Source organism: Parasteatoda tepidariorum, chromosome 1, assembly GCF_982258835.1.
Source record: "Parasteatoda tepidariorum strain Cologne lab strain chromosome 1, Ptep-v5.0, whole genome shotgun sequence".
Taxonomy (NCBI): domain Eukaryota; kingdom Metazoa; phylum Arthropoda; class Arachnida; order Araneae; family Theridiidae; genus Parasteatoda; species Parasteatoda tepidariorum.
In genome coordinates, this window is record NC_141755.1 from 30764280 (window position 1) to 30782021 (window position 17742).

Below are 17742 nucleotides of genomic sequence, written 5' to 3' on the forward strand. Positions count from 1 at the left end.
CGCTGGCGCTCGCCATCCCCCGGAACTGCGTTCGCTGTTCATTTCGAATTGCTTCGCAATCCAATGCTCGCTTTGCTAGCTCATTGGATACGTTCTTAACGTCTAGCTTTTGCATACCTTTTTGAATGCTGAAGTTCCGAAAACTTTTCACTGTAGAAAATTCTAAACCTGTACATTTCAATATTAATTTGAAATTGCAAACAGTTCACATATTTTGTTTAATCACACTATTCTAAATTTCAGTTGTTGAGAAAAGTAACTGTTGTAAGTTTTGTTTTAAAGTCTTTCCCACCAGAGGGCTAAAGCCATGTGTTGTAAAACAATATGAAATAGTAGTCTGCCACTGAACGCCGAATGTAAAGCATCGGCTTCGATGAAGATAATTTTGTATTTTTAATTCTCTGAAAGGCGCCATCCTAATAATATGGAATTTGTAAAATAAACGTATATATTTTTGATTGTTGATGAAGCCCATCATTTTGTGTTTTCATCAGTGTTCAGAAGTAGAACAATTATATGTTTTTTATTTCATCACAAAAATATAAAATGTATAAAAAAACAAAGAAAGGAGTAAGAAAATGAGTATAGTCATAGAAAAAGTTAAAATTATAATATAGTACTTGTCAGTTAAAATAAAACTTTTTGTTTAAGTCATTGTTAACCATTCAAATTTCTCCGAGGCAATTCTAAACCTTAATTTTGTTCAAAATGTCAGTAAAATTAAGGTAGTATTATTAAGTTGAAACACAATATTTTTAGTTTTGATGTCAGCAATACAATTCAATTTTTCACAAAAACGATTGTTTTCATTATTAAATTCAGTGTCAACAATTCAAATTTTTCTGAGGCAACTCTTAATCACTAAATATTATTTTTTTTTATGCACACATTTCTAAATGTCAGTATTCAACCACAAAAAAACTTAAAGTCCTCATATGTAGTATGAGGTTGTAAAATGTAATGAAAGAGGGTCATAGCAATAATGTTAGTAGATGTAAAGTTAGTACTGTAAAATTAAAGCAATATTTTTAATCAATGAGCCAAGTTCTTCAAGAAGCAGTTGTAGAAGTAGCTGGATAGAAGTTCTTTCATTTAAAACTTTCTATAGAATTTCTTTAAAAACACAATTGTTAATCTGGGCATTTGGCGATACAACACTTATAGAATTGGGTATACTATAGCCTACGTCACATGTTGTGTTATTCCTACTAAATTTAACCCATGAACGGCATTTTCTGCGAGCCTAACTTCAAGCCACAAATAAACAAACGAAGTGTTTGATCGTTTAAATAGCTGCTCGCCAGATTTTATTGCATTATAAAGAAAAGTAATTGATATTCGATTTTTGATTAATAATTGATTTATGTGGATAGTGGCATTTATGTGGATAGTGGCATAGAATTTAGCATTGCGTCATGGTAAATGTTATTCCTACTAAGTGGAAGTAGTTGTGTTTTTTTTATATTATACCCAATTGAAGGATTTGTTACGTCAAGCGCTCAGGTATCATAATTTTGATCTAGTTGCACTTCTATGTCATTTTGATTTATGTTGCTAAGTTAACTTTCAAAAAATTCTATGGCTGGCAAAAGCATTTTTATTTTTTAAGTTGTTTATTTTTATTTATTTTAGAATTCGTTCTTTTTTTAGCGAAATGTTTTTTAACCTAACAGAATTCTTTGCCGACTGTTCTCTGTATATATGAAGAAAATAAAGTAAATATTTAAGTGTTGTGAAAAGAATCTTATTTAGTTGTACAAAGTACTTCTTTAAAAATGAAAACTATTGCCACCAGCGGAAAAGAAATACAGCCAAAATTTGGGAGCCACGTAAGAGAATTATATATATTATATTATATTATATTATATTATATTATATTATATTATATTATATTATATTATATTATATTATATTATATTATATTATATTATATTATATTATATTATATTATATTATATTATATTATATTATATTATATAATATTATATTATATTATATTATATTATATTATATTATATTATGTTATGTTATGTTATGTTATGTTATGTTATATTACATTACATTACATTACATCATATCATATCATATCATATCATATTATATTATATTATATTATATTATATTATATTATATTATATTATATTATATTATATTATATTATATTATATTATATTATATTATATTTGGGGTAAGGCCACTTTCTCTTCCAGCAAAATAGCTGGTACATTCACGTATCGAGACTTGAGAAGTCATGGTTTAAAGAAATGGATGTTCAAAAACTAGATTGAACTTCTCAGAACTCCGATCGTCCCTTAAAGCATCTTCAGGACGAATACGAACGCACATTATATAGCCTGTCATATTGACCATCTTCATTACCAGTACTCACTTTAGTAGTGATGAATACCTGAAAGACAATACCTGTGGCCATCTATCAAAAGCTAGTCCCCAGACCTCTGCTAGAGGCCATTAATCCAAAAGGAGAACAGCCGAGTCCATACCACTCTGTGTCCCGATACTTTTGGCCAAGTAGTATACTCTTGGAACTGTTAACCTTTAAAATTCTAGTTCTCTGACTCGTTCAGAAAATGAATAGTCCTTGCGTTCAGTGCCTACTATTTGTCAGTGATCCAATAAGGCAGATTGACCACAAGTTTTACCCACAGGGTAGTAAAAACGACTGGTTAACAACGACAACAATACTGGCTACAGTTACAGGGAATGCCCTTACTGGGAAATAAATGAGGCACAGTGCTACAATTTTAGCAATGTGTATACCTTAGTCAATGGCACCTCCATCGCGATAGCACAGAGAATAACGCATTAAACTAACATTGTAAGGGATCGAGATTCGACCCCTGGTGGCAGTTAAAAGCCCAGCCAAATTCTTTTAGATATGTACCAACTTGAAAGCAAAGTCGATCAGTACTCAATGATCGCCATATTGCTGCCATCTAACCATTAGCTATGAAATTGAGGAGTCGTACCATCCATGACTCCCTAGTCTAGAATAGGCAATTGCCGAAGTGCTTAACTTTTATATATTTTAAAAAATAATTTTTTTAATTATATATTGAAGAAAAATTAAGAGATATTCTATGCCTAATGCATTTTCATTGTATTCAGAATATTGCAGCTCAGAGAATCAGGTGTTGTAGACAAATGGATTGAAGATATTATTGAAAAAAGTCAACTTCGAGGACTGTTCGATGGATCGGAATCAGAAATCATCGACAGCGAAGAATTAACTCACATATTACGAGTAGACGACGTTCAAGGTGCTTTTGCTCTATTGTGTATTGGATATGCTGTAGCTGGTGCGTCATGCGTAATTGAGGTGCAAGTTAAAAGGTAATTTTTTTCCTAACAATTTTACAAATATTTTATGAGATGTTAATTGCACCAAGGGAATTCCCAAATGTTGATTCTATTATATTTGTAGAAATGCTAAAACCCATATGTATTATATTTAGTTATTTCAGTGTTTTTTCATATTAAAATATGAATGTTTTACGGTATTTTTGTTTGAACTCCAAATAAATAGTCACTTTTTTGTGAACTCCTGGAAAAATTTTGCATGCACATTTCACACCAGCTTTCCTACTTGTTCTTGAGGAAACGTTTTTTTTCCCAGTCATTGGTTCACGATCGTCAAAAATTTGAGAACTTTATAAACTTAGACGTAGTCGTAGGAGGGCACACTTTTTGTTTTTGGAAAACTCTTCATCTGTGTTAAAATTTATGCTTGCATTTATTTGTAAATATACATGCATATGTAAAAACAAATATACATATCTACATAAAACTTAAAATTTACGAACAGTTTTCTAAAAATGAAAGGTGTGTCCCTCTCACGCTACGTCTATGCCTTTATACTCCCAAAATAAACCCTGAAAAGTACTGTGGAATGTAGCAGTCAGGCACAAGCCTAAGCAGCTGGGCACAAGCCTCACCTTGTCTGGTGAATGAGGTGAAAGCGTTAGCTTTTTATCTGTTCACCAGCATTATCAACAGGTGATGAGGTTGTGAAGATGGTACGCTGTGTTCCATGTTGTTTGTCGTTGCATGGTGCAGCATTCGTAATTTAATATTAATTTAATCTTAATCTGAATAAATATGTTGTAAATATATAATTTTATCACTCATTGCTTATTTTTACTCAATATGAAATTATGTCGTTAATTTAAATATACTTACAAGTTCCTCCACACCTTAACATTGGTGAATTGGACATAGAACACTAAAGAAAAGATGAAACTCAATAGGTATTTCAGAACTAAAGAAGAGATATTTATAACATTTTATGCTTACGGCTGGAGCAATAAGTGAACCAGAATGGCTTTAGCATGCTAAGCGCCTTAAGCAAAAGTACTCCAGGAACAGTTACAATCGAACATAACACACACCCTATTGCCTGAAGCTTAAGAAGTGAATATCACGTAATTTGAATGACCTCTTGACCGAAAAGAAATTCAACTAATTGACTAGGTGAAAGATTTGGTTCAACTCTTGGTGGACATGCTGGAAAGCTATAGTTTTTGTTTGACATGGGCAAGCAAGAACTGTCACGGTTTCTACAAATATGCTTCGACCAACTTGGCTATCAAGTAAAATATAGTTAAACGTTAAACCATTTAAATTGACGTTTTAAACAGAATGATGTAAATATAAAGAATGTAAATAAAACAAAGAAAGAAAACAGATTTTTGTATTTTTAAATAGCAGAACCGTTACTAGACTTTTTGGGATCCTTTTATCATCACTTTCTGGAGAAAAAAAATTTTTTTTATCGAAGTCTATCTCTAGAAACGAACATTTTTTTATAAATTTTTTTATTTTTTTATTTCTCAAATTTCATATTATCGTTTCATTTTTATCTCCATAATTTTAATGGCACTTTGACATGAAGAAAAAATATTTTAGGGGCCTCGCTTAAATATTCCTCAATAGATGTTTAAATAAATCCTTATGTTCTTACATTATAATTTTGATTTATATGAAGTTTATCTTCCTTCTTTTTTACGTATGATGTCCTTAGAAATCGTGATGTTCTTAGAATGTCGAGGTTTAAAATAAGATTTTCAAACTTTAATTTGAAAAATCTTTTTCTTAAATCCCAATATAATTCTTTTCTCTAAAAAAAAAGAAAGAAAAAAAAAATATATATATATATATATATATTTTATAACTACTAACACCTAAGTCGAACCTAATACCAATTTTTTGCAATCATCATCCTCTCGATGGATCTGCTGAAAAATATAGACAATGTTTATAGAACTGCCTTTAAATTCAGTGCTCATTAATCAAGCACTTAAAAATAAATGCTGTGTAGAATATGAATTTGAATATGGTTTACTCTATGTTTTGGTTTTTCTCTCATTCAATTTAATGGTCTGAATCCCGGTTCGTGTTTTTCTAACTATTGCTCTATAGTTAAGGTAAAATTATTTATAGTTTTTGAACATTTTTTTATTGTTAGTGGATAAATCCATTTTTTTTTATTCCAGATATAAGCAACGCAAAAAAAGATCCAGAAAGAGAAAACAAGTAATCATGTACAAGTAGATTGATGTTAACTTATTGTATTTTAAAAATGATTATATTTTGAGAAACTCCTCTTCAGAATAAATATTTATTAAACACATTTTATTTATGCTGTTAAAATTTTTTGTACAAATTGTTGAAGCTTGGTTTAATTGTTCGGTTAAACCATAGTATCATGGAAGAATTTCTTTCCAATGCGTTTCATCTTAGAGACAAAATTAGATACAAATTGAAAAAAAATATTTATGTTATATTTGGGTTTTTTTCAAACTTTGTTTCAATGTATTTCTTTAAAGAGAAAAAAGTAAAGTACATATTTGTTCTCTAGCATTAAAGATTCTCTTCCTTACGGAAAATACATACACATAAGAGATTTTGTTGCAAAAAGAAGATTTTCTGACACAAAAGAAATTATCTTGCAGAACAGAAGATCTTCTACTCAAAATAGATTCTTATTCAATAAAAATTCTCTCATATAATATAGATGCTCTTGCACAAAAGATTTTCTCCCGCTTAAAAAAGACAATCTTGCACAAAATATATATCTCATGTAATAGAAATACTCTAACAAAAAATATATATCTTCTAATTTAAAAAGAATCCTTAGACAAAAAGATTGTCTTACAGAAAAAAATTACTCGAGTATTAGAGAATCTCTTGTTGTTGTTGTTTCTAATGCGACTTGCTACACAGGCAAGCCTGCTATGTGAAACCGAGCAAGTTTAAGCCAGAGTGTGCGCTTCTTGTTTTTCAGAGGCGCCATCCTATGGCTAAGAATTCTACTTTAGCCACACGCACGTCACAGCCCATTTTATAGGGCGGTCCCATTCACACATCCATTCATTCATCCTCAGATCGTAATTTTGACCTCAATCGGAGAACGATCGATCTCCAGTCCAGTACCCCTAGAGGTACTGATTTGTTACGGGAGCATGGAGGACTTTTGCGACTCGACAGCAGTCACTTTACTACACGGGGAGTTTTCGGCCGGCGGGGTTCGAACCCACGAACTCTCGGACATGGACTCAACGCCCTACCGATCAAGCTATCCCAGCCTACAGAATCTCTTACATAAATGCATTAAAGATATTACAATAGAAGATTCTTGCAAAGGAAATTATATTATCTTATACAGAAGTAACTTTTTTGACTTTTAGATTCTTTTACATTATAAAAATATAAATTTCCATCAAAAGATTCTTACATCAAAACCTTCTTATATCAAAAGATTCTTATATTAAGACATTTTTACATAAAAAAAAATCTTTAACATGGATGGAGATATTATTTTAATTGAAATAAATTCGTGTGTCAAAGTGAATTTTCTTAAAATAACTTTAGCATATCAACTGATTTAGCTAAAATTCAAGGTTTTTTTTCCCTTTGTATATGAGTCGTCCAAACTGTTTTGAATTTTCAATCAAACGTAATATTTTGTTTAGATGCACGAATACAATAAAGTAGAAAATTGTTCAATTCGTTTTAAAAGTTTTCAAGATATAGCTATAAATACTCAATTAATTCTAAGATGTTCTAACTTTCGACTGCTCTCCTGCCTAAGCTTTTGGAATCATATTTTCCAGATTAAATCTTATCCCCATATTTACAGGGTTTAGAATTCAATATCGTCGGGGGAAAAAGTATTTTTTGTCGTATGTTTTTTGTTTCTAAGTTTTAATGTCTTTTACGTTATACAATACAAACTTTTTTGTGTTTGTTTTAGCTACTTAAAATAATATTGTCTGCTGTGATGAATTATCATTTGTAGGCCCTAAAACCTTACAGACTAGGTCTTAATACTAAAAAATCCAATATAAAATCCAAAGTTATTCACAGTGTTCACTTTTATGATACATTTTACTTCTATAGCAAAATCTCGTATCCAAACAAAATAAATTAGTTTTTCTTTGTAACTTAAAAACCACAAGCGTTGCTGAACTTGTCGCACATCTTTTAAAAAGAAAAGTTTCGTCGTTGAAAATCGTGCAGTCACCATTTCGTTCTGCATCAATTTTAGAAAATTAATGTTAACTTATTACTAGTTGTTTGATAAATATCTCGTTTAGAAATTTTGATTTACTCTAATGTCCTTATAAATAAGTTCCGAAAATATGCGTATTTTTAAGCAAAACCCCTAAAAAGAAGTAAGATTTTATTTGTGTCCATAATAAAATAACGTAGTCAGTAGTATTTTGAGTAGAGAAAGCATCACTATCATGACTGGCGAAAACATCACTTACCATCGTGAGTATTGAAAGCATCACATAGCTTCATGTGAGACAGCAACAATAGCACCATCAATAGAAGAGCATCAATAAGAATCTTAAGTGGTGAGATCTAGCATCATAAATGGGGGGAGCATCTTTTAGCATCATGAGTAACGGTAACGTCTCTTAGCATCATGAGTCGCGGAACCATTTTGAATAGTGGGACAAACACTAGTTCAGCAAGCAGCAAGTAGCATTATGAGAGGCAAAAGCATGATTTTGTATCATGAGTTGTGGGATCATCACTTAATACCATGAGTGTCGAGATCATCACCTATCATAAATTGAGAAAGCAATACTTTGAAGTATGAGGGGCAAGAGCATCACTTAGCATAATACTTTAAGAAAGCATCACATAGCATCATTAGCAGAGAAAATAATCACGAGAACCACACGTTTTACATAGTACATAAGTATAAACACTAATTTTTTCGTTTCACAAGCATTAAAATTCAAAGTAAGTATTGTTTACCTTTTGCTTGTATTACAAGCAAAAGGTAAACAAGGGAAAGGATCGTAGCACATAGTGCTGAAAGCAAGTATTGCATTTCGTTGCAAATAGTGAATTCAATTGATCCTTTTCAAAGCTATTCAAAAACTTAAATGGTTAGTTTCAGATTCATTAATCGCTGTTTCGTTGACGCATAGTCGGAATTCTTAAAAACAACAAAAAAATCGTTGCTTTTTCCATTTGTGATGTTAATTAGCAAAATTATTCTGAAATAAAGAGATTTAAAAAGTAATAATTGAAAAAAATAATTAAAGGTTTAGCTTTTTCAGACACTACCAGAAATGCAGAACCGCTATTGAAGAATGAAAGCTGAATTCGTAATTTTAATTTTCAACTAATCTGTTACTTTTAAAAGACATTGGCAATTGCTCTATTTGAAAATTTCTCAGTTATGAGAAACGAGCTTCATTTTTTGCTTCAAAAATTAGGATTTTAATTATCTAGGTTTTAGAGTCCAGTGGAAGAGTTTTTTCCGATAAAATAATGCGGTATAAGACCATGTGATAGGAGAAATACTGTTTCAAAGTTTAAACAAACATTATCCTCAGTGTCAAGAACAAAGTTTATCATTAGTGTCGCGATACACAGATAATAAAATATGTTGCTGTTTTTACGCAAGCATTTTTTTTTTCTTTTATTTTTAGAAATTTTTGAAATATTATCATATCTTACTTAAAATATATATTTACCGAGACACAGAAAATGACGTAATTGTCATATATGAAAACTGCATGGTAAAATAAAATTATAATTTAATTCAAATTTAAGAGAATTTTGGTACAATCAGCTCTTGATGCGCATACGATTTTTTATTTGCGTGAGAAAAAAATTATCTTCATGTGAGTCACCCGATTTGTTCCTGGGCGTAATTTTCCAATCTAGGAGCATTTAATCACCTACTTTCCTGTTTGACATTTTTTATAAAGAAATATTTTTTATTATTTTTATTTTCATTTATTTATTTTTTAAGTGAGAGTCGATAAAGTCCTCTGGATTGTAGATAAGTTCCCCTATCACAGTGGTTTGGTGATCAAAATGGGCTACTGGTGGCGTAGAGAAGAACTCTCGACCCATAGCAGTATTTCGCATGCTTTCAATATTAGCGTGTGGAAAATCATAGAAGAAAGTGCGTTAGTTTCTGTCTTGATTTACAAATAATTTTAAAAAAATTTTAGTTGAGAAACTATACGGAACTAAAAACTATATTGAATATAGTTCGAAAAGAAAACGTCGTGGAAATTTTAAAAAATATTTTCGACAAATAAATGCGAAAAATGTAAGAAAGGGGAAATATCGTAGTACACTCGTTAAAAAAAAAACATACCACCTGAATAACTTTTGATATAATGATCAAATCTTCGCGTTCTAGAAATAAATCTTTAATGACTTGAGCGGTGACCTCAAATATACTAATAAATAAGTGCAAAAGTATTTTAAGTTACGAAATCAGACACAAAAAAGTACTTTCTCTGAATAAACATACCATTTTTTATTCAATGGATTTGGATTTCTGACCTCCAAAATATATAGGGTAGCAGCAATCTGGGGAATAAGGTCCCAATAGTTTTCTCTAGAGGTCCAAAATTTTAACCCTTTATAAGGGGTTAAATACACGAAATACACGAAAAGTAAAATTAGCATTATAATGTTAATTTTACTTTTTGTGTATTTCTTTATATCTCGAAAGCTTTTTAATTGAATTGAAAAAATTTTGCACGCAATAATAAAATTCGTTTGTCCAAAGATAATTCCATGCAAAAATTAATCTTTAATAACCGAACTAAAAAATAACCATATGGCAAAATACAAATTTGAGCAAAATTGGTAGAATAGGTCCTGAGAATTCTAATTTCAAATATCTGACTTATTTGTAACCAGATATACGGGTCAAAAATCCGAATCCCTTGGAGAAAAAAAATAATCCGTTGAAGGAGAAAAAGGTACGTTTATTCAGAGAAGTTTTCGTTTTTGTGGTCTGATTTTATGACTTAAAATTTCGTCTGCACTTATTAATTATGATATTTGAGGTCACCCCCTCAAGCCATTTAGATTGTGTCCTAGAACGTGAAGATCCGACCATTAAATCCAAAAATTATTCAGGATAATCACATTTTTTTTCGCATTGTACATTCCAGAGAAGAGGGTTGTTGTTGTTAATTTACGTTGCCCTAGAGCTGCACAGTGGGCTATTGGCGACGGTCTGGGAAACATCCCGAAGGATGATCTGAAGACACGCCATCACAATTTTGATCCTCTGCGGAGGGGATGGCACCCCAGCTTCGGTAGCCCGACAACCTGCTCCCGAAGTCAAGCACTTTATGGTAGCACAGTTTAACGAGGACCAATACCGCACACCCTCGGTCCCTACGCAGACTGATCCAAGTGGTCACCCACCCGCACACTGACCGTAGCCAGTGATGCTTGACTTCGGTGATCTACTGGGAACCGTGTCTTAACGATCAGTCCACTGCGGGACCCAGAGAAGAGGGGAGGGCCCAGCCATGATGGAGCCGCCCTTTCCGAGCTTTTACTCGAGCGTTGCAATCGCAAATTGGCTACAAAGCATGCGATTGTCCTAGACGCTCGTTTGATGGCTTTAAGGCCATTCCTACTGCATAAGGTTGACGCACTTTCGATCCTCATTCTCAACCGACGGTGCGTGAACCACATTCAGTAGGGGTGGTTCTTAAAGAACTTTTGAGACAGTGCGTGCGAATGTTTATTGTTGTTGTTGTTAATTTACGTCACACTAGAGCTGCACAATGGGCCATTGGCGACGGTCTGGGAACCATCCCTAAGGATGATCCGAAGACATGCCATCACAATTCTGATCCTCCACAGAGGGGATGGCACCCCCGATTCAGTAGCCTGACGACCTGCACGTAAAGTCGAGCACTTTTCGGTAAAACAGTTTAACGAAGACCAATGCCGCACTCCCTCGTTCCCTATGCAGATTGATCCAAGTGGTCACCCACCCACACACTGACCACAGCCAGTGATGCTTGACTTCGGTGATCTGCTGGGAGCCGTGTCTTAGCGATCAGTCCACTGCGGGACGCGAATGTTTGGAAACTGCTTGTAAAACTAAATACTTGCCTGAGTGAATTGCATTGACGTGTGAACGCATATGCAAATCGTGAATGGTGAGTATGATCAAAGAGTTGCATTGATAACTCCAGCACACACACATTTACTTCCAAGCTCATATTTAATTAATTACAGTGAGAAAGTTCCTTCACTATTTTGTTTTTAAATTATGATAAATATTGACACTATGTTTGCACTGAGAAAAGCAACAGAAAGCGTTTGAAAGGAAAAACATCTCAACTTATTAAAATCTGTTAATTGTTGTTTTCTTCGATATATTTTCCTGATCTGCTTTACAATATCTTTCGCAAGCGATGATTTATTTTTAATTTGGTTAAATATTTTTCATCTCTGATATTTATTTAGGGAGATCTTCGTTCAACAAACATCTTGAATGTGTGATTCTCTTAGAAAAAAAATACTATGTTTTTTCAATACGAACAACTGTACCACTTTCATTAATATGGCATTATAGTATTTCTTATGGCTTTAGAAATACTTTAATTACAAAATATCAGTATGAAGAAAAAGGGAGAAAAGTGTTGGAAATAATTTATTCACTTATTAAATTTTGAACGTTTCTTTTTGGAATGTTTTTCACGCTCTGAATTTCGCGCATCAAGTGCACCATGATAATATCTGACAAGTGTTTCGAAAGTGTCTTAAAATTTCATTTATTCCTTAAACTTGATTTCAAAATCTTGATATGCGATCTTATTGTTTCTAATTTCCTTTTCTTTTTTTTTTGTCGTTAATCTGGAATTTGATTATAGTTATACTATTTTAGCAGACATTCTGTACTTGATTATTTTAACTTGACAAGGATTGAATGAGTACTCCTTCTATATGCAGATTGATACCTTGTTTTTTAAGAAATCATTATAACTGAAAAAAATAAAGAAATATGATATAATATAAAGAATCATGTAAAAAAAGCACATTAGAGAGGGAAAAAAAATCACTGAAGGGGATCATAAGAACATAGCTATTTCTAGTGAACTATATATGTTTTTTCCTTAATATTTTTTAAACTTGAAAAACCCTTTGACATTTAGCAGTAGTTGGCACAAACAGTCTTTGTATCGAAGAAGAAAAAAAAAAGGTTTAAAACATCAACAAGGCTTATATCATTTCCAATTCCTGTAATGGGTTTGTATACACTGTAAAATAAAAGTCTCAGCAGAAAAAATAACTAAATTTTTGGTGTTCATAAATCATCTGCTTTTAATTTTTTCTTGATCTTGTATTGCTTTTCTAGTAATGCTTGTGTTAGCTGGATATTTTTTCGACTTCTACATAACTAATTTGAAAATATCGCCCTAAGAGCTCTGGTTAGCCATTAGAGCCAAAGAACTTTTGCTTTTTAAGTTTATTTCAAGAATTTACCACCTATGTCCCGATGAACAAAAAGTAGTTTTAATTAATTAATTAGCCCCTAAATATTAGTAATAATATAAATGGAAGAAATGCACTTTTAAACATTAAGTTCAGGGAAGACATTTACGCGCTATAGCGCGTAAAATACGCAAAAAATTGAAATCGGACGCAAAAAAATGATCGCTATGCGTCCCGCGGGACGCGTAAATTTTTGAAGAAAGTTTATAAATTTCCCGACTTTTTAATCTTTGATATCGAAACATTTTAATAAAATCGAAAAATTGGGACGCAAAAAATAAATCTGTATGCATCCTCGGTATAAAAAAAAAAACCCCTGTCTCCAGAGTTAGACCAACACATGTTAGACACACAGGTGGGAAACCAGTTCTATGACTCAAAATGTTGACCATTATAGCACTTAGAGGAGATATTAGGGTAGAGAGAGCTAGTCTATTGTTTGGGCTCTGAAAACTTGTTCCAAGATGGGGGTTTCCATTTTGGCGAAAAATTCATAGCTGGCGGTCGCATCGTACAGGAATATTTTCAAGAGTACTAAAGATTTTTTCTCTCTTTTATTTTATTTTGAATGCTTTCCCAATTTTATTCGTGATTGTAAAAGATAAGCTTTCAAATAAAAATACATTATAGGATGTGTGCTACATTTAGTTATTTACTTTTAATTTCTTAATCTTAAAAAGCTAATAACATTATTTAAGTATGACTTTGCCAGACAATGAAATAAAAATAATGATTTAAACGATAGTTAAAAAAGGCACTAGCATAAATATTAAAACCCGGAACAAGGCAAAATCAACGGAATTCAAAAAAAAAAAAAAAAAACCTAATGATAAAATTTATGAATAGAAAGAATTAATTTATTGAGTGCGAAATTTATCGCGAAAAGAAAAAAAATCAAACATAGTGGAATCAGAAAAACAAAACTGTAATCTGCTTCATAAAATAATCCTATGTTTAAATTAATAAACAATTCTCCTCTTATTTTTTTTTTTTTTTTTTTGTTGATAAAAACAACATTTTTAATTACTGCAGATGTGATTCCACACCAAGAAAAACCGCAACCAATTGATACCGCACTTCCAAAGAATGAGAATTTATTCAAAAGAAAAAGATTTTATTTTTATTAGTTGATGTCAAATAAATATATTTTTCTTTTTCTGTTCACTGATATGCATGCAATGCATTTTCCCCACCCCCCTCGTAAATCAAGCAGAAAACGAAATCAGCATGCCACACCCTTGAGTTTGATTGACGGCCTAAAGGAAAAAATAAAACATTCCTCCCTTCCCTGCCTTCAAGGTCACAGAGGAAATGACGTTTCTCTGGGTAAACGGGGAAAAAATTTTCCCCTTCCTTACATTTTCCTCTACTCAACTTCAAGGATGAGTCCAAATTCCGCTTTTTTCGTTCTAGTTTAAAATGGTGGGAAAATCGAGCAAAATTTTTCCCGGTTATCTGGATACCGGATAAATGGTTCTCTACTGTATTTGTTTAAAAATTTATGTAAAGGACCCATTTTTTTTCAAAAGGACCCAGTTTTTTAAAAGTCATGGGTCCCAGGGACCCGGGATTTTGAAAGCCTAGTGTCTTCCCTGAAGTTACTAAACTAGCTTCTTCAATAATATATCAGATTGCAACCAATTCCAATCACAATTATTACATTTATTTAATATTGCTTTCGTAACAAATGCTAATTTTTTTAAATAGAGATCAGGGGTTTGTCCACGTTGAATTTACTACCGTTTAGCGGTACCTTCACAAATTCAATTTTAGGAAAAACGGTAGTTTCACAAATTCAACTTTAGGAAAAACGGTAGTTTCACAAAGTACTTTTTCTTAAAATTTTATTTTTGTATCCTTAAGAAACGATAAATCTATATTTTTACTATGTTTTTGTGTTGATTTTTTAATATCATTTTTAATTTTTCACATATTATGTCTAAATTTTCACAAAATAGGTACCTCTCAGAAAAACCTAGACAGACCCCTGGAGATAGATATAAGATTTTTTTGTTTAATGAAAATTTTTTATAATTTGCATTGTAATTTTGTAGCTCTAATCTACTGATCTTACATGCACAGCAAGTAAATAAAAATATTTGTTTACTTAAATTTTTTTAGCTTATTCAAATTTTTCTTATATGCTCATGAGTTAAAACATTAGTAAATCATTAATATTTGAATATAAATTCCATTTTGAACTGTGTGTTAATGTTGTCCCTTAAAGTGTTGTAGTACTTCTAAAAATGGTTGAAACTCCATGGTTTATATTTTTAATTAACTATAAAAAGTGAACACTGAATTTGAATTCAACTAAGACAGTGAGTGTGAAATACTTTTTATTTTTGTACCTAATAAGAATTCATCTATGATTAGCTAAAGTAGTGAAAAATCTTTCCTTTGTCAGAATTAATGTCTGTGCTTCATATTTTATGATTGTATATTGGGCTAAATTATTTGGAAATTATGTATTTTTTAAAAAATTATATATATTATTAAGATTTGTATATCTATTCCCAGCCTGGTAATTACCTATAATTTTATCCACTTATGAGTAAATTTATCATTTAAAATTTATAATTACTTGTTGATGGGAAAAATTATAATGACATGTTGATGATTTTTGTAATTAAATTATGCATTTTACTGCCAATGACTATGTAAACAATGGTTTTTTAAACTTAAATCATAAATTTACAGCAGTCATTTGTTTATCATTAAGCATTCATTAATGATTAGAAACCATATGTAAACATCTATTATGATTAAAAATTTTGATTTTAAAGCATCCCTTATTTTTATTAATCATTCTTTTTGTAAATGAATATAGGCTCGTTCTAGAAGCTGTTTTTCTCCCCTTGAAATAAAGAAGAAAAAATCAAAATAACAGTATTTTATTTCAGCTTTAAAACTATAAAATAATTATGACTTATTGTTTTTGTATTCCTTTTTAAGAAATTGTTAGAAGAAAAAAAAATTTTACTATTTTACCTTTTTTCTTAAAACCTTCTTTGGAGTATCTTATCTAAATTAAATTTGATGTCAAAAAGTGTTACCAAATCAGCAACAAAAAAAAATTAAGTTAGTTTTTTTCTAGAATTTCTCAATTATTGCTTTGAGAGTATAGAATAAGTTTGAATTTTTTTTAATGATTTTCTATATGACAGCCAGGAAAATATTTGAATGTATGTTTCTGGTGCTTAATAATATTTTCTTTCACTTAATCAAGTCAGAAAGGTATCTTTGATACAGTTTTTGAAATCTTTATATTCAAGGAAAAAATAAGTATTAACAAATTAAATCATTTCATTAAAATATTGTTAGTATATGGATTTCATTGCATTACATACATTCTTATTAAGTTACTTGTAACATTATTCATATCAATTATTAAAGTACAATCCCACTGTTTATGTTCAAAAGAAAAAACTTTTTAACCTGAATTATGATTTGCATACTATCACTATGCTTATTTTTATTGATAATAATGCTCCTTTCCCAATTTATCATTTGTTATTGTATAAGATTATTTTAAACCATTATAATACATTAAGTGGCATATTTTATTCTGTGTCAGATTTAATTTGTCATTACTACATTACTCTTTGAAATTAAGAGAAGATTATTTTTTAACTATCTATATTATATAAAACGCTAATACGTACATATGTATGTATCAATAAAACCGATGATATTTCTTTTCTTGCGCTGGCAACAGTTTTCATTTTTAATTGATTGGATTCGGCGCGCAAGAGCACGTAGTGAGCATCATATGGCTAAAATAACCAGAGTGAGCATTATCAGGTTGTTCAATTCAGATTCATGCAGGGTGATTCCACACTATTTGTAGCCTGGCATGCTTAAATTTTTTTTTTTCCAATAAATTTAATAAACCGTATATCAAATTAAAGGTCATTAAATGTATTTTATGAATATTTAATTAGTTTTTTTAAAATAATGATGCAAATTCTTTAAATTGCATAAAATGTGAAAAAATTGGGTAAAAAAGTTGCGGACATGACAGAGATGGAAAAAAAAAATTTCAGTTCCAACATTTAATATTTGTAATTAAACATGATATTTTAAGAGATATATTGGATTTGTATAATTAATGACTGTAAAAACGTTATTTTTAATTTCAGTATTTAAATATAGGGTGCTTATAATAGAACAATTTTGCTTTTTAATGATTTTTTTAAAAAGTTTTATTAAAACAAAGTAGTTAAAAGATTTATTTTCTTAAAAATTGGATTTCTTTTGACTATTTGCAGTGTTGCATTATTATGATTTTCAAAAAAGTATAATTTTTTTTATTTAATATTTTTTAAAGAATTTTCAAATTGGTCATGTCCGCAACGTTGCAGACATGACAAGTTGCAAAATAAAATTTTGCTTACTTTTATTTAGCATTTAAGCTTGAAATTCATATCACAAACTATAAAACTTATAAAATTTGCTCTGTTGCCATTTATTTTCTTAATGACCAATTACACTGACAAATTACTTTGTTTAAAACATGTCTAAATTCTACATTTATTAAAAAATATATATTTTTTAAATTTAAACATTTGAATTTATGGCAGCACTTAATTTTTGTTCTAAATTATGTTAGGAATAATGGCAACAGAACAGTTAATAGAATATTAGTTAGAATAGAACATAGTTTAAAATAGAACATTATTTTAAAAATTATTTAGTTTTTGCACTTGTTTATTTGCAGATGTTTTCTATTAAATTAAATTTTTCTATTAAATTTTTAAATTAAAGTTTTCAAAGGATTTAATTTTTACTAGTTGATTTATTTGATTATTATATAATTAATTAAAATTTATGAAACTTGAAACAGATTATAGAATTCTAAACTAAGTTGGTTAAACTATAAAATTTCTAATGCCATTAACAAGTACAGAAAGGTCCAGACTGAGAAGACAGAAA

At 30.4% G+C, this 17742-nt stretch overlaps 1 protein-coding gene across 1 annotated transcript in view; it reads left to right on the forward strand.

Moving 5' to 3' along the window:
- Window positions 1–5871, forward strand: part of LOC107445097 (glutamate receptor ionotropic, delta-1-like) — a 30411-nt gene extending 24540 nt beyond the window's left edge. The window contains exons 11-12 of the mRNA XM_016059427.4: window positions 3127–3351; window positions 5511–5871. Of these exons, the coding sequence (XP_015914913.4) occupies window positions 3127–3351; window positions 5511–5568 (283 nt within the window). The 3' untranslated portion in view covers window positions 5569–5871. The remainder of the gene's footprint in view (window positions 1–3126; window positions 3352–5510) is intronic.
- The last annotated feature ends 11871 nt before the right edge of the window (window positions 5872–17742 follow it).